This window comes from Manis javanica, chromosome 5 (genome assembly GCF_040802235.1).
Source record: "Manis javanica isolate MJ-LG chromosome 5, MJ_LKY, whole genome shotgun sequence".
Classification (NCBI taxonomy): domain Eukaryota; kingdom Metazoa; phylum Chordata; class Mammalia; order Pholidota; family Manidae; genus Manis; species Manis javanica.
Genome location: NC_133160.1, coordinates 139,152,593 through 139,177,494, shown reverse-complemented (window position 1 = coordinate 139,177,494; position 24,902 = coordinate 139,152,593). Strand labels below are relative to the sequence as shown.

At 39.1% G+C, this 24,902-nt stretch overlaps 1 protein-coding gene and 1 long non-coding RNA gene across 7 annotated transcripts in view; one reads left to right on the top strand and one right to left on the bottom strand.

The window, feature by feature from the left end:
• The window catches only part of ATP8A1 (ATPase phospholipid transporting 8A1), a 222,501-nt gene that overhangs the window by 76,558 nt on the left and 121,041 nt on the right, over positions 1 to 24,902 (bottom strand). For all 6 annotated transcript variants that reach the window (XR_012131751.1, XM_037002854.2, XM_037002856.2 and 3 more), the window contains 2 exons: positions 11,965 to 12,103; positions 8,703 to 8,767 (listed from right to left, as the gene is read on the bottom strand). Coding sequence is in view for 5 of the 6 variants with exons in the window: in XM_037002854.2 (XP_036858749.1) it covers positions 8,703 to 8,767; positions 11,965 to 12,103 (204 nt within the window). In the remaining variant the exon portion in view is untranslated. The remainder of the gene's footprint in view (positions 1 to 8,702; positions 8,768 to 11,964; positions 12,104 to 24,902) is intronic.
• The window catches only part of LOC118969196 (uncharacterized), a 28,804-nt gene continuing 12,703 nt past the window's right edge, over positions 8,802 to 24,902 (top strand). Inside the window, exons 1-3 of the long non-coding RNA XR_005057131.2 lie at positions 8,802 to 10,170; positions 10,442 to 10,543; positions 11,671 to 11,732. This is a non-coding gene — a long non-coding RNA (uncharacterized lncRNA). The remainder of the gene's footprint in view (positions 10,171 to 10,441; positions 10,544 to 11,670; positions 11,733 to 24,902) is intronic.

Below are 24,902 nucleotides of genomic sequence, written 5' to 3'. Positions count from 1 at the left end.
CATCTAGTATCCCTTTGGGGGGGGAGGGGGAGAGAGAGAGAGAGAGAGAGAGAGAGAGAGAGAGAGAGAGAGAGAGAGAGAGAGAGGGAGAGAGAGAGAGAGAGAGGGGGGAGGGAGAGAGAGAGGGAGAGAGAGCGAGGGAGAGAGAGAGCGAGGGAGAGCGAGGGAGAGAGAGGGAGAGAGAGGGAGAGAGAGAGGGAGAGAGATAGAGAGAGAGGGAGAGAGAGAGAGGGAGGGAGAGAGGGAGAGAGAGAGGGAGAGAGAGGGGGGGAGAGAGAGAGAGAGAGAGAGAGAGCGCGAGGGAGAGCGAGGGAGAGCGAGGGAGAGAGAGAGAGAGAGAGAGAGAGAGAGAGAGAGAGAGAGAGAGAGAGAGAGAGGCAAAGAAGTGTGGAATCTGGGTCCAAGGCTACGTGTTAGTGTTGGAGTGGGGCAAAGAGCAAAGAGGGACACATCCAGGCAGAGGAAGAATGAGGTAGGGCATACAATTATATAATTTAAATAGTTTTGTGGATAAAGGCTTTTACTAAAGCCCTCACGGTAATTATTTTAAACCACCACTGAAAGCCTCCTGAATATTTATTTTATTATGAGCTGGGTATTAAATGTTCTCCAGTGGAGGCAGTGACTCCAACGCAGGGGGAAGCGTTCTGGAGGAATGGGGTCGGCAGAGGCCCAATCTCTCACATTGCGCTCATTCAGCCAGGAAGAGGCTGTGCAGAATATACAACTGGTTTTTGATGTTTTTTTTAAAATAGCAAATTAACAAATCAATGGTTTGGAGAAAGTAACAAATGGAGCCTATGAGCACTTGTTCTCCAGACCACAATGAAAGCTAATGTTGGGTCTCTATTCCTAATGATTTGAATGAACTAATGTAGAAATACAGAAGAATCACTATCTGCTCTATTTGCTCAGGGCAAGTCCCAAATGCATTTCCATTATTTCATATATATGTTCAATAAAATCTTATGTACAGCTGCATTAGTAAAATGAAATATAGGGTCTTTTCTGAACTCCATAAATGCCAGATACCCAAACACCACCATTTTCCAGATGGGCATCCCCCTTTCAGCAGCCTTGCAGTCCTGCTGGTAATTGGGAAGGAAAGCGGGGACAAGTTAGAAAATGTGGGAGTTGCCTCCCAGAAAGCCTCTTCTGTTGAGTTCCTCCTGCCACTGGAGAAGGTTTGGTTATTTAAAGACAAAAAGAAACAAAAAGTTTTAGACTTAGAGCAATCTAGGTTGAAATTCAGGATCCTGTACTTGCTAGCTATGTGAACTCAAAGTCTCTTATCTGTAATTGGGACAAACATCAGCCTTATAGAGACTAATGCCTGCAGATCCACCTGGCACATGGAAGGTTTCCTACAAACTGTCAGTTTCATGGTTGTGCTGACTCACCGAAAGATACAGGTAGCAGAGATGCAGAAAAGTCACAAGGCCTGGCTTGCTCCCTTCGGAACCGTCAACAAGCTGTGGGGAGGGCGGAGGGGGCTGACTGGGCAGAACGCATTCATCTGTAATTCTAAGTCTCAGGGAGCTTTTGGAAGAGTTCAAATGTTCAGCCCACAGAAAGAGATAAAGAATATTCAGACTTGTGCAGAGGAAGAATTTCTTGAAACAGAAACACCATGAATTTGTGAACGACTTCACTTAGAGCTCTACACATGGCCAAGATTAATTGAATTTTGTTTAAGAAAATGGGATATGTTCAGTTCCTATGAGACCAGACTATGGGTTTGATGGAACTGTCTCAACCACATACTTTGACTTGTGGCGGACATCATCTTAAATTCAGGGAAAAGAGAACAGATTATTTGTTCATATGTTATTTTTATTTTTTGTAATGTTTACGTTTTTTTACAAACCCATTTCTTTCAAATGTCACAAAGCTGGCTTCACTGATTGCTTCTTGGAGTATGCAGCGTGCCAGTGTTTGAACAATCGTGCTGCAGTGGGACATCATAAAAACATATCTTTACTTCTGATAGGGATACATTAATGCCTTAAAAGTTAAACTAAGACCTTAAAATTTTCAGGCCAAAAAGCTGAAACAGCTTTGCTAATGGTAAATGAAAATTCACAACACTAAACTTCTAATGCTAGCAGTGGAAGAAAACTCAATGTGGTTTAAAACCTGCTGAAACTACTTTTCAAAGCAATACAAAATGTATTGTATTAGACTCATGGGACATATCAAGATAAAACCGGAAGTAGCCCCAATTTTCTTTCTCCCCCACTTTTCTGGAGTCAAGTCAATAACTTGCTTATTCTGGATTTCTTTCAGAGGCTGTACAACAGTGGCTGGTTCCCCAAGCAGTGAGGTTTGTCTGCATAATACATGTAAGTTGAGCTTAAAAGGATACAGATGACAATTGCACCATTTAAGTCATGAATGCCCCATAAGTTATATTTGAAGCTTACACGGTGTTAGAAAATTAAATTCAGTTAGAAAAAAAAAAAAAAGCAATTCCCATAAAGGGCTTTCTTTTACCACGGTGTTGAAAAATATATGTTCTTATGCTTGTTAATATCCAATGTGGCTACCAATTCATTTTCTGTAAAATATATCATTGAGGGGAAACCTTAGTATCCAATGTAATCAAACCTAGGCTGATTTGGGGTTATAGTCTCAAATTGAACAAAGACATTTAAATAGTGAGAAGGGTGGATGTTTAACCCTCTTCCAGCAGCTGGCAAGGAGGAACCTTTCCCCCTCTGTACCCCTGCCTGTATAATAATGCCCCTCAATGTAATGCTCCATATGTCTTACATGCTTTTTAAATACTGGGCATTGTTTCTAAGTATTTAAAAGGTATTATTTTGTTTAATCCTCACAACACCACCCTGGAGATGGATATTATTATTATTACTCTTGCTTTACAAGAGTAGCTGGCAAAGGAGGCCCAGAAAAATCTATTTGCTTAGACTCTGGAATCCAGTGACCTAGAAACCTCCTCTCGTGCTACCGGGCCTGGAGGTCAGGCTAATCCTTCTAGAGCATAAGAGTATTTGCCTACTGCTGTTTTCAGGTATAAATGTGACTGTTCCTATAAAGTCTTTATCTAGTACCTGGTTCATAGACTAAGCACTTCATAACTATAAGCTGGTATGTTCTTATGTTTGTAACAACAATGCATAGAATGCTTCAGGAGAAGAAGAGTTCCCTTTTCACAGCAAGTCAGAAAGGAGCATTTTCGTTTTGGGAAGCAGCACACACACTACTTCCCATATATCAGGTGCTGCTCCTCATCAGGCTGCATGTGAGTAACAACAGTGGCAGAGACCATCTAGAAGCGCTGTGCCCCGCTGATGAGACAGAGGTGGGCAGGGCTTCCCAGGAGTTAGACTGGAACCTAGAAGCCTTTTGACTTTGGAGGAAATTTATTTCTCCAAGCTCTCCACACACTTATTTAACCATCATTCCTATTGATTCACTAAATATATAGTAAATAATTTTCCTCTCAGCCCTTTTTTTTGTTTCCTAGGGAAGCTAGACAATTGAAGAGAGGAGGAAAAATAGTAAGAGTGGATTTAAGATCCAGCCCTACTCCCAGAACAGACCCCACAACTCTCTATAAAAAGAGAAGACAGAAGGGGGAACCAAGGTTAAGGTATATCATGTGAGACTCAAGAAAGATTGTTTTGGCACCTACAGAATCAATGGTTTAAGAAATTATGGTCCTTCCCACCTACCTGAGATTTGACAGACTAAGTTACTGAAATTCTGAGTTATCTCAGTTAAATAAGTCTTCAAAATTTTTTTTATTAGAAGAAAGTTGGACAATACTGATTAAAAAAAAAAAGTTTTGAGTCTCCTGAGAGTATTTCCAGAGATGCATAGAGTTGGTATCCTATGAGGGATTTGAATAATATAACAATCACACTTCTTAATATAACATAAACCCAATCCTCCCAGAACTGTTTTAACACATTTTGAAAGATCTTTATTAGACACTGGGAGCTAAAGATAGATCACATATGAGATTCCCTAGCTCACATTTTTATATGTCTCCATTTTTAACAAATTGTTTCATGACTAACTAAAGATACAGAAGAGATGCCAGAAGAATCCCCTGGATCTAGGTCACTGAGTGGGAAGGGGTTTCTGGGGAGTTTGTGGGATACTTTCTGGGCATTGCTGTGGAGTTAGGGAAGAAGCCAGTAACTTGGAATTACTGCCTTTGCAGATGCTTAAGGAAATGTCTCCTACCAAGAACATAATCAGAACCCCTACCTACTAAAGCGGTTCGAAGTAGCATGGTAAAAAATTATGCAAATTACTTAAATTATTTATTTATTATAAATATCTAAAAGATTCTGATAAACTTTAGATGAGTCTTAATGATGCTTAATTCTTTCTAAATTAAACAAAACTATGCACAAGCTTTCTAAGAAACTCTCTTGCTGTTTTGCTGTGTCAGCATTTGACCATAGCACGGTGGTAGCCAGACAAGAACACCCAGCTTTGCTCCCAGGCATCAATGCCAGCCTGGGATGCTGAGCCTGCTACGAAAGCAGCTGGGACTGGGCAGAGGCAGACACTCCCCTGCCAGATTTCCACATTACACTTGTTGGGTAAGGCTTCCATTCTGGTTATATTTTCAACTGCAGTTGGGGTTTACATGTTTATTTCAAGGGTTTAAAAAGTGCTGAACAGCCGCTGGCTTTTCTAGAGGGATGACTGTATTGAAACTCAAAGGGAGAAAATTAGAAAGCCAAATGACAATTGTTTTGAAATGAGCTAGATTATGGGAAAACAGAGATTTCTATTACTGCGATCTCCAGGAGAAAGGTTTTTCTATTGGGAAATTAAAGAGTCTCAAATATGCTACTTTATTTGTACAAGTTAAACATTAAAAAAAAAAGGGATTCAACTTTAAAATTTTAACAGTATTAAAATAGCATTTTGGTAGAAAATGTGAACAGTTCATAGCAATTTGCATCACTTGTGCAAAGGAGGATCTACATTTATAACTTGTTATTTTAGGAAAAAAATTAAAAGATGGGAAAAGAATGTATCATTCTTAATAAAAATGATCATTATGTAAAACAACTTGCAAGCTCTTCAAATACTATTTTTCCATAAAATTTTATAACATCCCCCTTTTATGTGTATGCATCATGTCCTGTCTATACCAATCCCAGACTAAAGGTAACATTATCATTACTTTACAGGCAGCAAAACTGTCTGAGAGAAGTTAGCTCATTTCAGTTTGCCCAGGATCCCACATTCAGTTGAGAGCAGAACTGTGCTCTTAATCACTATGCTATTTCATGGAATAATTTGAGCATATTCATTAAATTTGTCACTTGACAATACACCCACACACAATTTATTTCCTATTATATTATTCCCTAAGACAGTATGCTCCTGAGTATATTACCTGAATGTTAATTATTCTTTGTGCTGATGGAACAGTAATCTCGTATTTTATTATCATCAGCACAATTTGCACATATAGGATGCTTTTCTTTTACATGGCAATGAAAAAAACAATGATTTACCTACAGGCATTCCAGCACATCTAATGATCTGTCTGAAATCTCAGCTGTGGATTTTATGACACAAGATCTGAAGGAGCTATGCAAAGTTTCCTTTCCTGCTGAGAAGCAAATGAGTGCACCACAGCAGGTCTGACCCCAAACAGGCAGATTTGTAAAGTCACCACTTAACTTCTTGGGAGAAAAACCTTCCCCAGACAGCAGTGAGGGAATGCCTGGCAGTCTGCATGCAGCTGGACAAATCAGTGTTAATCCATTCAGCCACTGTGTGCCTGTGATCTTCCACACCAAACTGTCACTTGAATTGCTAGAGACATTTCTAATCACTTTACTTTTAAAATGTCAGATAAGATCAATTACTATGAAATTTAAAATTGATACACAATTTTTTTAAAGATGGCAGTCTTTAATTAAAAATTCCTCAGTGACTAATTTCTTTAATGTTTTTGGAGTACTTATTATGTGCTAGGCAATCTGCTGGGCATCTAGAGAAAATGGTTAACCAACAGACACGGGCCCTGCTTCCAGTGCAGATGAGTATTCCCTGAGACTGCCCACTATGTCTTGCAGACACGGGTAGTGCGAGTACCTCTGAAGTGTTTATTACTTTTGAGTTACTACCTTGGCACCTTTAAAATGAAAATAAATGCCACTCTCAATAATACATGATGCAGTACACTGAATATTTCTGGTATTTCACTTTTGTTTTTCTTGAGATTATATATCACTTGACACTTAAAACACTTAAAGAACATGTTTATCCAAGAGTTGGAGAAAAATGACAAAACAGAGGAAAACACAGAAGCAATGCTAGCACCCTCTACATAAGGGAAAACCTGAGTCCAGACACAAAGGACCATGGGTGAAATCAAGCCTGGCTTGTCAGCAGAGGTCCTACCACTGATTTTCTTCAAGTGTCAGAAAAACTGTCCCACATGGAACCTCTGGTGCTGACAAAGGCCCAGTCATCTGCAGGGTCTGTGGGGCTGCTGCCACTAAGGGCTGTCCAGCACCGAGACAAACTGCAGCCCGGTTCTGGAGCCACCCTTCATGGCTCTCTGTGGTCCGTCTCCAGGGACCCCATGGGTAAGCCTCCTTCAGTTCTTCTCCGCCACATCTGCTGGCATTGGTGCCCCCGTTTCCTCTCACCTAACTCTTACTCTGCTCCTCTTATCTGCTCCCCAGGCCTCTCTTCCCTTCCAAACGTGTCGGTGTGCAATGGCTTCTATACATCACACCTCTTTTAAGAGGCTGATGAAGTTGCTCCCCTTGCCTGGAAAGGTGAATTTTCAGACCTGGCCCAGCTTTCCACATTTGACCTGACACTACCTTCTCAGTTTTGACTTCTCCTGTCATTTCTTTCTAGGTACCTCATAAACTGTGCCACCATTACAAAAGAATTAGGTAGCTTCACAACTACTGCTACAGAACAATTGCTAAGATAGATTAAGTTAGAAAAGCATAGTATAAAGCAGTGTGGACAGTATGCTATAATTTGTGTTGAACACAGAAGACGTGTGTGTGGACATACACACATATCCCTTAGGTATGGCAGAATATCACTGGATGAATCAGCAAGAAACTGCAATTAGTAGCTGTCACTAGGCAGGCAGACTTGATAGGTTGAGCATAAGGACCAGAGATTCATTTTTTAACATCTGTACTGTCCCCTTTTTGTAACTTGAATTTTACATTATGTGGCTATATTTATTCAAACAAATATACTTGAAAATATTATCAACATTCAAGTGCAATGCTCCTCTTTCACGCCCCACTGTACCTTGAATGCGCTTGCGATGCCCTTGTGTTGAGTACCTCTCCCTTATTCAATTACTCACCTCTAGCTAAACGCCATTTACTTTGTAAGTAAGTCCCTAAACTTCACAACATTTTCATAGCAAGCTATCCACTATATTTACGTAACGGTTACTTGTATGCATTTTACTTCTCTTATTATTTATAATAAGCTTTCGGAGGACTGGGCTGTCTTGGTGATACTGTCACAACATAGTAACTTGGACGTAATAAACTAAAAATTAATACATATGAGGGGGTAGGAAGGAGCTAACTGTAAGCCATAGGGGGCCAACTCATGGGGCTACTGTTTCTGGCATGTTCTCAGCGTCTGGCAGAGGGCCTATCGAATGAATAAATAAAAGGCAAGTCTTCCAACCGCAGGAGGACTTCTTTGGGTTTGTTTTTAGGATTAAAGCTTGGTTCACAAAATGTACTCCTTCAATAATTAAAGGTGCAAACCACCTTCAGGGTTGCAAAGTCATATATTCTTCTTCAGGTTAGAAACTGCTTACAGATTTCACAAGAAGGAGAAAAGTGCCAGAAAGACTGTTTTGAGGATCAATAATGAAGAGATCATCACTCCTTAAAACTTAAAAACTGGAAGTTGAATACTTCTTACACATAATTTCTGTTTTATACTTGACTTCTGAACATTTGCCTTTTCACCATTCCAGCTACGTACTTGGCCTCTCGGCTTCACCAACATCCCTAATTATCAGGTTTTCTCTGCTCTGCTCTTTGCGTCACAATGACTATTTCAAGCAGTTGTATAATCACTTCTCCTGTTCTGTCTTCCACCTTATTAACAGGTTACTTGACCTACTTTTTTGTTCTATTAATTTCTATTTTATACTGTACACCTAACAAATCCTCCCCCTGTTCCCAAATACAATTTCATGTGACCATAGCCAAGAAAAAAGACATCCTAGGAACTTATATTTCAGCCCAGAAGTTAGGACATTTAAAAAAATAAACAACTTTCCTGTTAGGAAGGGTTGTTTAGTGTTGTTCAATAGCTTTCATAAATTTTTTAAAAGAAGCAAAATATTTATTAACACTGGAAGCTAAAGGAGATATTAAGTGCTTAATACACAAAATGCCCAGATAGATACAAATAAGTTGCATTCCTTAGTAACTTCCCACATAATGCTTTTGTAAAGCAGTTTTGTCTCACATTAAGCAAATCATTCAGCATTTCTTTCAGCTGTTGCAGACACAAAGTTGGAATCTATTTACACCAATATGGTTCAAAACACTGTACATCATGTCACAGAACAATGGTGACATGGTATGTTTTAACCTCAGAAAGATAAAATAGTTCCACAGCTATCTGAAAATAAAATGAAATACTACATGATGATTAAGTTATTAAAGGATAAAAAAATACGTAATTTTACTTACATCAAGAGAGCCTTCATTTATAACAATCATTCCCATGTTCTTCCTTAAAAGCTTGCAGGAGTGTCCTATGTCCAAACAGAGAGTACATTAATCGATATAACTAATTTTCCTGGAGAGAAGAAGTAAAGATATTAGTGATAATGCTACAAAAATACATTATTTTTTTTTATTTTTAGAAATTTTATTTAGTAGTAAAATGTTATCTATTTGGTTAGAAATGGTGGCAGGCAGCTGTTTTCCAGCGTTGCAGGAAGTTAGGTGCTCTTGCTTATTATAGGAGAGGTACAAGGAGAGCAGCTACCGTGTTACGGGAGTCTTGATAAGCAAGCAGGGAAAGACAAGGTGGTAATGATTCTCAGTATCCTGGAAGCTGACAAAATTATCCATAATGACCAACATGAAGGGCAGAAGATGGGCTGATGGTGGTTTCTGGAGAAGGATGCAGGAGGGCCATTCGGCCACCCCCTGGGCCATTGATCCCACCACTATCTCCCTGCCCTTTGGCTGCCAACCTGTCCTCCACTTACCTGCTCTCTCCTGCTTTGCTATATTGGCTGCTGGGCAAAACCACCGGCTGGTTAAACCCACTCCGACTACTCTGAACCTGCTCGCATGCAGCTGAATGTGGCTGCTGACCAGTCTCACATTTAAAATAGTGCCACCACATTTAAAACATCATCACTTGGACTCACTCCTTTGTGAGCTCATTTGATCCAATGGTTTTAAATACCATCTAAACACTGACCATTCTAGAACTCCTGTCTCCCACTCAGACCTCTTTCGTGAACTCTGGTCTCTTACAAGCTGGTGCCTACTTAACAGCAGACACTTAGGTAGTAAATAGGTGCCTCAAACTTAACATATCCAAAACCAGATTCCCAATTTCCCCCCAGAAATCCTGCTCCTCCTTCCTCTTCCTCATTTTGGTTAATGGCAACTCCATTCTTCACTTGCTATGACTAAAAATCCTTGGCATTACCCCGATTCCTTTCTTATACTCCCAGCTTACAGTTTATTGATCAGTCCTGTAGCTTGCCTTTAAAATATATCCAGAACCCCACCATTTCTCACCACCTCTGCTGTTAGCACCTGGGGGCCGCCACAAACATGTCCCTCCTTGGTTAAGGTAACAGCCCCTTCACGGGCCTCCCAGCTTCTATACTCGCTTCCCTCCCATTCTCAGTCTGGCAGCCAGAATGTTTTCACAGGCAAGTCAGACCATGTCTTGGCTCTGCTCAGAACCATCCAGTGATTTTCCCACTTCACTCAGAGTATATGCAAAGTCCACAAACGGCCTGGGAGGCCCCATCCAACTTCGGGTATGTTAAAGCTGCCCGCCTCTTCTCCTACCGCCCCTCCCCGCCACCCCCTTCATTTCCGCGCTTGCTCCCCAACAGAAGCCAGCTTTCCCTAATCATCAGTGACAAGCTCCCTCTCCTACGGCTGTTTCTCAAATGGCTCCTGCTCAGTGAGTTCTTCCTGACCTCCAGATTTAAACTGAATCCTTCTGTGCAAGGCCCATCTTTCTTTCCTGCCTTATTTTTCCTTATCAACATTGCCACAGGATGTACTACATGCTTTTCTCATTGGCTTTACTGGCTGTTTCCCTGAATAGGATCTGAGCTCCGGGAGGGCGGAGATTTCGGTTTGCTTTGTTCCCTGCTCTTAACTAGTGTCTATACCATAGGCACCGTCATGACTATTTGCTGAATGAGTGAATCTTACCTCTCTTTTTCTAGGAAAAAGGCCCCTAAAAATCATGGACCTGGACTCAGATGTCACCAGCAACCACCACTATACTACTCTTCCTAGGAACTATCGTAGTGGCTCCAGAGACTAAGGTCTTTTAAGGATTGCTTAAATTTTCCTCACATATCACTCTGTGCCTCCATATATTCTCCCTCTACCTGTAGTTGTGCTGTGTTACCACATTAGCACATTTCACATTCTTGTATATTTTCTGTCCAGTTTATTTCTAACACCAGTGATAGATTTTATCATCAAACTTCACTTCTGTGGCTTACAGATTGAAACTTCTACTAGCCAGTGTTTAAGAATTAATTTTCCTCTATTAATGTCAATTTACTATACTGATTGATTTACTATAGTTGTCTTATATTTACAGAATGCTTGGATTACTACACTTCTAAAGGAATAATACCAAAATAATTTTTAGATGGATGATAACTTGATAATGTCTTTCTAAAAATGTGGTTTCCTGCTGTGAAGGCCTCTAACATGGTTTCTTCAACTTTGGGACAGCTTTGTATGCAATTTATACCATTAATATCCAGAGGTTGAATCTGTGTCAGGGTTTGCAGTGATCAGACAACCTACTATTATTGAATTTGATTGGAAAAAAAGGGTGACATTTTCTTGCATATTATTGGTATTACAGGCCTCTAACAGCAAAAACTAACATTTTTCTCAGAAGATCTGTTAAGGACTGAATGTGTCCCTCCTCGCCCCACAGACTTAACTGTTGAAGTCCTAACCCACAGTATGACTGTATTTGGAGATGGGGCCTTCAAGAAGTTAGTGAAAGTTAAGTGAGGTCGTTTTCAGGGGGGCCTTGACTGTGCAGGACTGGCATCTTTATAAGAGGAAAAGACACCAGGCATCAGTGTCCACAGAGGAGAGGCCGGGTGAGGGCACAGGGAGAAGGTGGGCCCTGCCAGCCCAGGAGAGGGGCCTCAGGGGAAGCCAAACCTGCCCACACCTTGATGTTGGACTTCTAGCTCCCAAGAGTGCGAGAAAATAAATCTGTTGCTTAAGCCACCCAATCTGTGGTATTCTGTTATGGCAGCATGAGCTGACTAATACAACCTTTTTCCAAAAATTGCAATTAGCTGTTGGATGAATCAAAGCTGGCAACCTTCTTACTTCCTGTCTCAGAAATAACCTTTGGGCATGTGAACAACTGTCCTTATGCAAGCCTGCCATAATCTCAGTCTCTCAACTTTCACAGGTAACTGCAGAAATGCTATCTACCTGTGGCGAATGTGGATGGGGGCAGGCAGAGATACAAAGGTGAGAGAGGATATTACGTGGTTTCAAGAGCTAAAATTCAGCTGTATATATAATCACTCCAAATTTAAAGGGACATGGGGCCATAAGTATACAGGAAAGCCCAATAACATTATAAATATGGAAATCTTAAAATATCAACTCTTTCAAATCTTGAATATCTCAAATCTATCCTGTAAAATGTATCAACCTGTCAAAAAGCATCACAACCGAAAGCTTGCAGTAGCTGAATTACCAATGTTAATGGCAGTTTCTTGCTTGTCCCCTGTAAGGATCCAGACTTTGATGTCTGCTTTCATTAGAGTTTCTATGGTTTCAGGCACTTGATCTTGTAATTTATCCTCAATGGCTGTAGCTCCAAGTAGTTGAAGATTCTGGGAAAAATGAGTGGCAAACATTTTAAGAAGGAAACTGGATTAGATTCTTCAATAATTGAAGCATGTATGCGTTTCAAAATCAGAGGCTAAATGGTAATTCATAGACTTCGGTGTAAATTCCAACTACCTCACTGAGCTTTCTGTTCAGGACACCTTTCATGCAGTACTTCTGGCATTACCTGTCTTACCTTACTCTTTTCTAGGGTAAGGAACTGATGGTAAAAACACAAATTGAAGGGGGAAATAAAAAAAAGGAACTGGTAGCTACTAAAAAAATAGCTAAAGAAAAACACAAACTCTGGAAGATCACCACAGTGAAGAGGCAATCTTGCTGACCTGTCTGAAAAAGAATAAGGATGCATATTGATAGTATTAAGTCATGATTTGGTGCAGTGTCAGGAAAGGTTATCCACATAACACGATCAGAAAAATAGAGGTCGAGAGCACCGGACAAAGTGACAGCATTCACCTCTGTAAGAAGGAACAGACCGAGGGACTTTCACACTGCCCCACACCTGCACAGCGACGGGCCAGAGTCCAGAAGGACTGCTTGCTCATTGGATGGTATCTTTCACTCAAGATCCAACACAAACATTATGGAAAAGCTGTTCTGTGGAAAACTGTTCTTGAATCTCACAAAGCCAAAAAATGGTTTCTACTCTTACCCTTTTAAATGGAGGGGAAAAGGAGAACAACTTCTTGGCTGTTAGGGAAACCTGGCTTGTCAAGTAGACACAGGTAATGGTTTTGGTCCTAAATACACAGGAATGCAGAGTGATGGACTAAGATTTAGCCCTTTCTTTCCCCCACATTGCCAGGCACTGTCACTAGTAAGGAACCCTTCCCAATGGGGCTCTGCAGACCTCAACCAACCTATCCTGGGTTAGGGTTTCCCTCCAACCTAACTGTTGGAAGGATCCACTTCTGCATTTGTCTTTCTTCTCAAGCTTTTTCTCCCTTCTTGGCTTCATTTTTTAAAAATATCATACAAGGTTAACATAGATAAAAGGGAAGTTTAAGTACTAAGGATAGTGTCTGGGTTGGTAGTAACAAAGAAAGCTTTCCATTTTCTTTTTCCTCTAACTTTATGTCCTGTTTACTTTTCATGAAAATGTAAGTCTAAAATTAGTTCCAAGTCTTGGTAGGCATGAAAAACAAAGTTAAGTGTATATACAAACATGTAAGAGTGAGTGTGTATGTAGTTTATGAATGTATTAGTTAGGAATGCTGTTGGCTAGAAAACAAAAATTTAACAATGTCTTAGGACTTAGTTTCATCTACATAAGCAGTATTGATGCAGGTAGTCCTGGGTATTAGATTGGTGGCTCAACCACATCTCTACTAATTCCCCAGATCTCTCTCAATGTCTCAAAATGTCTGTCACAGCTATAATTATAACAGCTACATTGAAGACAAGAATAAAGGGGTTATGCCACCTGTACTCATCTCTTGTTTGAAAAGCAAGTGTTTCTAAAAGGCCTCAGCAAATTTCCAAATACTGCCGACTGGCTGGGTTGTGTTATGTGGCCATCCCTAACTATTAGTATTTAGCTTTCCAGCTTCCACAATGGATGTGGCAACACAAAAGGAGAAGAGGAATGGATGCTAAATTAGCCAACCAACAGTTTTTGCCACAGTGCTTCAATTGAGAAGGGCATTCATAGGCGTTAGTGTTTGTACATGTGTGTTTACTTGTGCACATATATGTACTGATGCATACACACATTGCCCATCTTGCCTGGTGAAACTTGGCTTGTCCTGTTGGGCCAAACTCAAAGGTTACTGCTTCTTTGAAGCCTTCCTTTGCTTCTTAAAAGAAGTTTTCCCTCCTGTTGTGCTATAATAGAACCTTTACACATCTTATCATATTAAGGTGAGCTGTTTAACTGTATGAATCTGAATACTGACAGTCAGCATTCAATGTTTGCTGAATGAGTGAATAACCAAAAAAGAAAATTCAAAATCCAAATATTGTAAAGTATTGTTGCAATCTAGACCATTTTCTTTTCAATACATTCCAAATAACTTATTCAGCTATTAGATGTACTTGATGTATGACTTCTTAGTATATAATACATAAGGAGGGCAAATCTCCTTATTTAAGGAGAGAGTAGTATTTTATTATCTTTAATGAGAAGCAGATTTGAAACTTATCATAACCTGATGAGTAATTATCAACAAGTTCAAGAATGAAAAGAATGAGCAGTTCAGCATCAACTATGCCAGTATTACAATTGCTGTATTTCAATCTTTAGACAGCAATTCTACCAATTATTTCAGTTCCATTTAGGGTATTTGCAGCTAAATCATTTTGGCCCATATCCCAGGGAAGATCAGAATATAGCTGTATTCAAATATTAAATATTCTGCAGAGCACGTGATGAGATTTTTAAGTGATCATGGTGAAAGTTCAGTAATACAAGCTCTCAAAATTTTCTAAACTAAAAATTTTTTTTGTAATATGTTTCACAAAACCCTGGGTTACCTAGATAATGTGAGAGCCATGTGGTGAATGTTTTCAATGGAGAGATATAAACAAGTATCTTTGTATATTTTCTAGCTCTACTCTAAGGGGAGAAATGAGCTTAGCAAGTACACATGTATATGTTATCACGTACAAATCTAATAAAAATAAGATGACTGTGAAGGGGAGATCATGTTGAAACCTAATGTGAAGAAGGAAAGTGCTTGGCTTTGTACAGGTAAAAACATCTTTCAAGCCAGGCAAAAGTAATATAAAGGAACAAAGAGATAGGGCTAGCAATGTGTAGGCTGAGAAAAGTTACAAGTAGATTAATGTAGAGTGTGTTGGTGACTATGATAACAGGAATTTCTTTATATATATACGTGTGTGTGTGTGCGTGTATATATATATATATATATAGTGTATATATAGTGTATATATATATATATATATATAGTATATATATAGTATATATATATACACGCACACACACTTTTTTTTTATTGAAGTATCATTGATATACAATCTCATATTGGTGTCAGGTATACAACAGTGGTTCAACAGTTACCCATATTAAGTCCTCACCTCCAGTAGTATGGGTACTGTCTGTCAGTGTGGGAAGATGTTATACAATCATTGGCTATGTTCTCCATGCTGTACTACCATCCTTTGACCAACTTTTATTATGATTGAGAATTCTTATGCCCTTTCATCCCCCACCCCATCCATCCACCCACCCCATAGTACCAACCAGTCACTTCTCAGTGTCTATGAGTCTACTGCTCTCCTGTTCATTTTGTTTTGGATAACAGAAATTTCTAAAAAGGGTAATGAAAGATTTCTGAATACTCAGCAAATCTGCAGTGGGTCTACTTTGATACCTATTAAGGAAAAAGTGCATTCCTAAGCCTGTTAATCTTCCTTTTACCCTAAGAGCTCCTCGAGTACAGCTCTTACTAATTTTAGTGGAAGGCTCTGCAGCCTCCTTTCCTTTGCCCTGGTGTTACTGATTGTGAGATTAGGATCTTGAGTGAAAAGCTATTCTGCCTCTGGAAATTAATACCTTTAGCTACATGACAATCAGAAAAAAATGTGAACTTTGTGTGCTTTTCCTGATCATAACACAAGAGTGTTTCGGCTGCAATCAGTTTCATCTCAAACATGTATTCCCTTACACAGATGGCCACTAATGGGCACTATGGGAATTACATATTCAGATAGTGTTGAAACATGATAAAATTCCCATGGCATTTATGGAATTAAAAAAAAACAAACACTAATTTTACTTTCAAAATGTCACTATGCTAAAGTTAAAAAGGTTCCAGGTTGATGACTCTTGGACATAATATAGATTTAGTTATCACCAAAAAGTAATGACATAATATTTATTCACCTGGTAAAGCCCTTAATAATCTTATTTTCTTCTTCAGATGTTCATAATGTATGCAGAATTTAAAAACAGGCATATAAATGTAAAATTTCTACCCTAGTGAAGACAGAAAGTTTCATGCAGAGTATTTAAAAACTGTATGGTAAACTGTAATGTGACAGATTTAGAAACTGTGTTTTTCTTGGTACATGTCTATTTTGTTAAATAACAAACTCACAATGGCTTATTTCCATATTAGCAAGTATTATTCCTTATTTTGGATTTTTAATAAGTTTGTGCTCTGTTCCTAAATGAGAAAAAGTGTAATAATCAAACTCATGTCAACTTAAGCTTCACATTACAACACGGGCTATTTAGCAGAGTTTCTTCAAAGACAAATAAGAAATCATATCTATAAGCAAAGATTTTCCCACTGGAGTAAATATGGATAAATATTAGCAACATTTGATAACCTTTATTTCAATATAAGAAATAAGACTGTGACTGGAAGATGGAGAAATATTACCTTAAAGAGAGAAAATGTACCAGAGACTGCTAAGTGCTTAACACTTATTAATTCAGTTACCAACTTGGGGGAGGCTGAGTAAATTAGTGAAGGTTAAATAAGAGGTACAGCTGAGCTACGATGGTAAGAACAAAAACCCAAGAATCAATAAACACCCAAAGGCAGTGAATGGAAAATAAAACTGAGATTAAATGAAAGTTAGAATTTCATTCAAATCATCAGGTATTTAAGCATTTGTCTCTGTTCTTCAGTCTTTTTTTTTTTTTTGAGAGGGCATGTCTCATATTTATTGATCATATGGTTGTTAACAACAATAAAATTCTGTATAGGGGACTCAATGCACAATCATTAATCAACCCCAAGCCTAATTCTCAACAGTCTCCAATCTTCTGAAGCATAACGAACAAGTTTTTACATGGTGAACAAGTTCTTACATGGTGAACAGTGCAAGGGCAGTCATCACAGAAACTTTCGGTTTTGATCACGCATCATGAACTATAAACAATCAGGTCAATTATGATTATTCGTTTGATTTTTATACTTGATTTATATGTGAATCCCACATTTCTCCCTTATTATTATTATTATAATTATTATTTTTAATAAAATGCTGAAGTGGTAGGTAGATGCAAGATAAAGGTAGAAAACATAGTTTAGTGCTGTTAGAGGGCAAATGTAGATGATCAGGTGTGTGCCTATGGACTGAGTATTAATCCAAGCTAGACAAGGGCAACAAAACATCCACGGACGCAGAAGATTTCTCTCAAAACAGGGGGGGTGAGGTTCTAAGCCTCACCTCTGTTGATCCCCGATTTCTCACCTGATGGCCCCCCTGCGACTCTGCCTGTCTTAGGTTGTTCCTCCCTTGAGGAATCTTACCCGTCTCTGGCTAACCAGTCATCTTCCGGGGCCATACAGGGAAATGTAAAGTTGGTAAGTGAGAGAGAAGCCATATTGTTTGAAAAGGTTAGATTTTTACTTCTTTGCAGATTTATGCCGTGTGGCTTCTATGCCCAGCATTTGTCTTGAGGTATCTTTACGACTTGGAAGAATTATGATACTCGGTAATTTCGATATGAGGCACGAATTCTACTTAGGGGTTGTAATTATGAAGGAAGAAGAGAAGCTATAGAAGTAGCAGATGGAAGAAAACATGGGAAGATTGATTATTTCTTTGACATATCTTCTTGTAGTGTAACATAAGCGTGTATAGGTTTTAAATTACTAATTAAATTGCATGCACACAATAACATAATAGGAATACAGCTACATAACCAAAGCAGACCTACAATTTCCAGCCATATCCAGTGAAACCAAGAAAACCAGTTAGGCACCCTAGGCATTTGTGAAAACTTATCAATGATATGAAGGATATTGTCTAACTGAATTTGAATATTTTGAGAAAAATCAGACAAATTAAAACAACACATTCCTGGGAACTTTTCACATCCTGTATGTTCTTTTAACAGTAGATAGTCTATAGTCACAAGATTTTGGAGCGCTGGAACTTGCACTTCTCCTAATTCTTGGTTGAGTTCCGACTGTTCTTCAGTCTTTAGTAACAACTTTATTTCTGTGAATGGGTTTCAGCCTCAGTCCTGAGCCACTCCTGCCAGGTGCACCTGTTGCCCTGTTCCCACCTGGGCCTCAGAGCCTCGCCTGGAAATGGCGCCTTTCCAAGCACACATGCATGCTTGCATTCATTTATTCCCAAATATATATCGCACCTGTAGTTCTGGGCAAGATGGTAGGATACATCAACAAGTTCCCTCCTTCATGGAGTTTATATATTTCAGAATGTTCCACTGAAAATTCTTCTTTGGATTCCCTCCTGCGTTGTTTTCTGATCGTATCTTCTTTTGTTTAACTGGTACCCTTTTTACCAGACCCTGGCTGCCTGGCTGTCATCAAGCCCCAAGTAATTAGCCATGGGACCAAGAACCTAGAGGTGGTTTCCGAGTCACTGGAAGGACTTTTTACATTTAGATTCTGGCCCCATTTTATTGCTGAGTAGGTCTGAGGTGGAGAGGAAATGTGTAATGGAGACGGTGCTTCTGGCTTGAGGACCAACGCTAAGAATTGCTTATGTAGAGCAAGGCTGACAATCTTCTTCTATAAAAGGACTGGTAGTAAGTAATTTAGGGTTTGAGGGCTGGGCATTCTCCGCTAACTACTTAGTATAGTTACTGTAGTATATAAACAGCCAAAGACAATGTGTAAAACAATGGGTTTAGCTCTGTTAGAGTAACACTGTATTTACAGAAATAGGCAGTGGGTGGATTTGGCCCTTGTGCCGAAGTTTGCAGATGCCTGATGTAGAATACTTGTGAGCAGCCCATCTCTGCACTGGGCTCCATTCTGACTGACTATTCTGGACATCTCCTTGTCCAACTCCTACCTGCCTTTATTAGCGTGGCCTTAGATCCCCTGGTGCAAGCTCTTGTTCCTCTCCTTGCAATCCCTAACTAGGGGGAAAGCCTTACCTGTAAGATAGGAGTGCTGTCAGCGCTCTTCCAAAATGATCACAGCCCTATATGCTATCCAGTACAAGGAAATAAAAAATTTTATGGTATAAAGGATAAACCCAGGAAAGAAGTATCATCTTAGTGTGGGTGGCTCAAAAAAACCCACCCAACATGAGTTAACACTTAACCTTAAACCCTGAATGAAGATGTAAGAGTTAGCCAAGCAACTAGGAGGGATGGGGAAAGGAATTCCAAACAGAAGTCCACATACGAAGACAGAGGTATGCGAAAGCATATTGTGTTTGAGAAGTTGCCATTTAGTCAATATGGAAACAATACATGAAGTGAGGTGTGGTGGTGACTTAAATAATAGTAATTTAATAGGGTTGCTCTGAGGATGAAATTGGATCAGTCATCTCAAACTTGAGTAGTAAGCTAAGAAGAAGATGAGGCTGGAAGCTGGCAGAGAATGGAAGTTGAAGGGTTTGTGTGTTATGTTGAGGATTCCAAAGGCAAAAGGTGTCTGGGAAAGAATTTTGGAAGGGGAGGGGCAGGACATCAGATCTGGGTTTCAGAAAGTTCACTAGTGGCTGACTGGGGATGGAAGAGCAAAAATGGAGGCCTTAAGACCAGTTATGGGGCTACTGCAGTCATCACTATCTTTCCTTTAAAATATAACCCTGGAATATGGATGTGCTGGGGGCTGCGGGATTTTCAGTCATTCTACAATGCTGGCTCTCAAAGATTGCTGGATCCTCTCTGTCCTGCATTCCACTGGGCATCATTCACTCTTGTGCCTTTTCTTCTCAACATGTTTGAACATACAACAATGGGGTTTTAGTTAAAAGGGGAGAACCTCATACTTCCTTTTAGTTTAAACTGGGCTATGGTATCCTAAGATTAAGAGCATTAAATCACTGGATGGCTCATTTGCCTGCTTCTGTTTCCAAGACCAAGAAGTAGGTTTTAATTTGGTGCTTTTGAACCACAGAAATCATATATGAACTCTCACACAGCCAAAGCTTTGCCAAATAAGGTCAGAATTCACACACCCAGCTGAAAAGAATTAGGATTTGAGACAAGACTGGGTGTAGCTTGCAAAAACAACATGTCCATCTTATCTGAGTAAGAAGACAGCAATACCCAGTGTGGAGAGTCTATAATGAACTGCTCATAATAAGGAATATATGAGGCTAGAAAGGAGAAGCATGTCATTAGAGATCCAAGGCAATCCTAAGTACTTAAAATCAGAAGATTCTAAAGACAAGTTGAAGGAAAATCAAGAAGAACATATTTCTAACTTCATTTTAAAGGAAAACAGTACACAGAGGCTGCCTCATTTACTAAGTAGACATGTACTGAGCAGCCACAGCCTCCCAAATCCAAGTGCTGATCTAGTGTTTACATAACTACACAACTTGGTTACCTTTTACTTCTCAAGTCTACAACATATTACATACGTTCTTGCTTTCTTCCAAACCACATGCGCAAAATAACATTCAGATTCTCAATGTGGGATTTGGAGTTAAGACAGAACTGGGAATTGAATCCCTGTTCTGTCAGCCACTGGGTATTTGTCCTTCAGCGATGGACATACCTGAAATTTCTACAACAGCAAGATAAGGCTAATAAAATGGATTCAACAGGGTCGTTCTGAGGATAAAATTAAATCAACCATCCCAAACTTTCTGAGTAGTGTGTTAGGCAGAAATGTTGGGTAGTTCTCTATGACACTGCTGTGGTTTTATGTAATGTATTTGTTATGCTAATAATAAATTACGTACGTTGCAAATTGCAGAAGCAGAAACTGTAAAAAACGATGAGATAAAACAAATAGAAACAGAAGTTACAATGTCTTCTGGCTCACCCCAATGGATCATCTTGTGTACCCCACTTTAGAGGTCCTTGAACTAAACAATTTGAGTAGAGAGCAGAGGGCCTGGTGCTGAATGAGCGATAAAAAATTGCAGGTCTTATTAGCAAATGAACTGGCCGACTCTGAATGTTCTTAAGCAAACAGTAAAACAGGAAACTACTGGAATTTTAAACCATGAAATCACCAGTACATCATGTAAAATTTTCAACTAGTACATTTCATTTTTTAGTACAAATGAAAGTGATATTTGCAGCTACTAAGAATAGAAGTGGCAGTTTATCTGAAAAAGCATTCTGTTCTAATACAGAAGTTACTGTGAAGTTGGCAGTCATGAATGTTCAAGAAAAGTCCTGTTTTCCATTAAGTTTTACATTTTCTAGGAACCCTCTAAACCGCTCATTGCCACATGTTGCAAAGGGCACTAAACTGTTGTGTTTAGTCACAGTGACTGTAATGGTTATATAGATCTATAGGATGCCACATCAAGGCAGTCTTTAAGAAGTCCCAGAATGTCAACCTCATTTGTGTGTGTGTGTGTGTGTGTGTGTGTGTGTGTGTGTGGGTGGGGGTAGTTAAGGACATGTAAAAAAAACCCTTATACCTCGCGGTCCTATTTTAGCTCCTAATCTCAGTGCCCAGGGCACTAAGCCATGTCTGGAGTTCCATTTTTCAGTTTGCCAGTTTACTGCCTTTCTCCCACCACTCAAAGGAAGACGGGGATTTTTCTGTCTTTCTCCCCTGCTGTGCCCAGAGCCCAGAACAGAGCGTGCCACGTGTGCAGGCATTTGTTGTTTAATCTTTCCAACTATGTGCTTCTCACATTCATATATTAAATAATTTGGAAGACAGGTTTCTTAAATGATTGAGTCAACATTTCTACATAATGCACTGAAATTATTAGCTCTTTTTCTAACATATCCTTAATCCTTAACGACAACACATTTGATATCAACATCTTCCATGTGAAGAAAACATGAACTGTATTGGTAATAGGGGCCAGGTTTTCATTAAGCAAGCACCTACTAAATGAATTTAGCTCTTGAATAAATGATTTAAGGAATCATTTATTCACTGACTATTTATTCAGTGGTTAATACAAACCAGACAGGCAGGTGCTGGAGACAGAGTGATGAATACCATAAAACTGGTCCCTGCTCTCATGAAGCATCAACCCAGCGGAGGGTATACATTAATCCTAAATTACAAATGACAACACTGCTATCTGATTCAAAGGAGAGGTAGATGATGCCAGAATTACAGCTTTCTGATTACTTTTAAACTCAGCAATCATCCCCTCAGACCCATGGTCTATTAAAAAAAACTTTAACAGATAAAAGTTTTCATTTTTTAAAACATATATTTTGCAATCTATGCTTCATTAACAAAAGAAATGACCAATTTTATCACCAGGGAAATACTGCTTCAATCATTGCCCAGTTGGGACAGGTATTATATGTTACTCTGTTTTCTGTACTGCTCAAGATAAATATTTTACTTTTGTAAACATAAGAAGCAATTAGTAGGTATTATGCAATTCTAAAGATTTAACTGCACTTTCCTACTAAAGCAAATAAATATAAAACATTTCAAAAAGCTCTATTTACCCTGATGGCAACACCTTCATATTTTTTAACCCATGGTTTAATTAGAAATCTTCCCTGATAAAGATCAGAGCCCTCTGTACTACTGATTTTGAAAGGAACCCAGCAGCAAACTATGAACCTGAGGCAAAAGAAAAATATTTATGTGTCTTAGAAAGATGTTAGAATAAATGTAAAGTGGCAGACCAGAGAAGGTGAGATATATTTTAGCACAACCACTGCTAAAGAAGCATAAACTTTCATAATGATTCTGCTATTTATTTGCAATTTTTCCTGGCCAAAAATAATTGTTTTATTTAAAAAATGTTTCTTAAAAATATAGACCAACACTGTAAGTGGCTTCACAACTGAAAACTACAAGTCCAAATATATTCACTGTCTTTCAAAAGAATGAGGTTAAAGAAGGTAAAACAGGTCAAGTGTGTTGTCTGAAAGAATGAGACAACTGTAAATTCTCTCAAGTGGGGATGAGCAGTCATGAAGAGGTGCTACTGTCCTCACGGCCATAAGTGATGCTACAGTTCTTCTCAGATTGGGCCAAGACACCTTAAGGATCTGATATGGTTCTAATAATCCTTTTGCCTTTTAACTATGTGAACCTTCTTACTCTTGAATGATTTTTGCCTTTCTTGTAATAACTGTCACTTCTTGGCCTATATTTAGTAGCAGAGAAAAGATGTTTTGGTACTATCTTGAAACAACCATCAGCATTTAAGATAATTTCTTTTAAATCCTGAGAAGTTTACCACCTGAGTGCAAATGTTGGAGTCCAAACCATAAAACCTTATAACAGAGATGATGACGATGTTTTATAGATACATTAAAAAGTCCTGAATCCTTTCATCTAACGATAAGTGACAGTAGGGTTAACAACACTGGAGGCCTATTCCTCTAGTGCGCCTGGAAGGTGAAGGCTGTGCGAATGGGCCTAGCGCTCAGATGTGCTGGGGTATTAAAGTAACAAAGCCATGTTCCAGGGGAAAACGTCGTTGCCCTCCTAGATGTCTTTGGCCTATTTTTTTCAGCTTTGCTAGGAGTTAAAGTCCACAAATAAATGAGGCTTTAACTAAATTTCAAAAACTGAATGGCTTATTTGAACAAATATTGGAGGGAAAAGGTAGAGAGCAGGGTTTCAAAGTACAGGCTTAATCATGTTGTATAATTTTCACTTATTTTATAAGATATTAAAAATTTTCTTGTTTTCAGGAAAAGCTCCACAAATCTATCAAATTTTGAATGTTTTTAATGTGACATCATCAGTGTGTCAATGGCATTTTGCATCTTTAATCCAAATTTGTTCAGGAACATCTTGTATACAGCTACAATGATGTCCAATTCTTTTGTTGAAAAGGGAAGATATCTATAGTAATTTTGAGAAGCACATTTCCTAAAAAGTTCACACACAGCTGGAGGTTCAAACTATGCTCAGGGGAGCCCCAGAACTGTAAGAAGCTCCTCACAGGCCTTGGTGAGGACAAGGTGGAGGGTGAGGGGAGGTAATTAGGGGCTTCTCCCCACCCCCTCCACTCTTTAACCAGAGAAGTTCTGCTTTTGTCTATTACATATGATTCAGGTAATATTTTGTTTGGAAAATGGGTTCTGCACTTAAGAAGATTTGAAAACCACTCATTGTTTAAAATTCCCTACCTTATATGCTAAGCCCAGTATTATGGCCTATATAAAAAAGAGATTCTTCTTACATAAAAAATTTCATAATCAACATTTCTTTTTAAAAAAGCCAAGGAAGAGGTCAAAATGGATGCATGCTAAGGCAATGACAGCCAGATTTAAGCCAGGGTAACATCCCAGTGGAACCTGGGCTCCGACACGGCGGAACTTGCCTCATGAGGGCGGTTTTCATGGACGTCATCCACAAGTCCTATCGAACTCCAGCTGATTTGAGCAAAGAATGGAAGCTCAGACCAAGTAAGAAGTGATATCATCCTGGCTCTATACATATTAAAAACCTTGCAGGCCTCAAATAATCAGGGATGAAAAGTATTTTTTCAGGAAAATAGCTGTTGGTTGCAGAGGCTTTATTCCTGTATCTTTATGCCTGTTCTTCCCGCCACCCCCATAAGACCTCTGATCTCCTTTAACTTGTAAAATAATCTTTTGAGGCTCATTTCAGAAATTACCACTTCTCTGAAAGCTTTCTTTGGACCAAGACTGTGGGTCACTATCTGGTTCCTTCAGATTTCCTTACTTAAGGATTTTGTTCGGGTTCAGAGGGCCTCAGCCAAGTGTTCCCTTTTGCTTGTGTATCCCCGATACCCAGCATCTATTAACTCCTAATGAAAGTTAATTAAGTGAATAACTGAGTTAAACTATGACTTCAGGGGTAGGAATAGATAAAGAAAACCAGTACTTTTTTGGAATGAGCTGTCTGAGCAAGGGAACCGCTCTTCACCTTTCTAGGTCTTACATTTTTCAATATAACTTAGAGACTCTGGCTTGTCATGAAGTAAAAAGGAATTGGTTATAAACTCCACTTT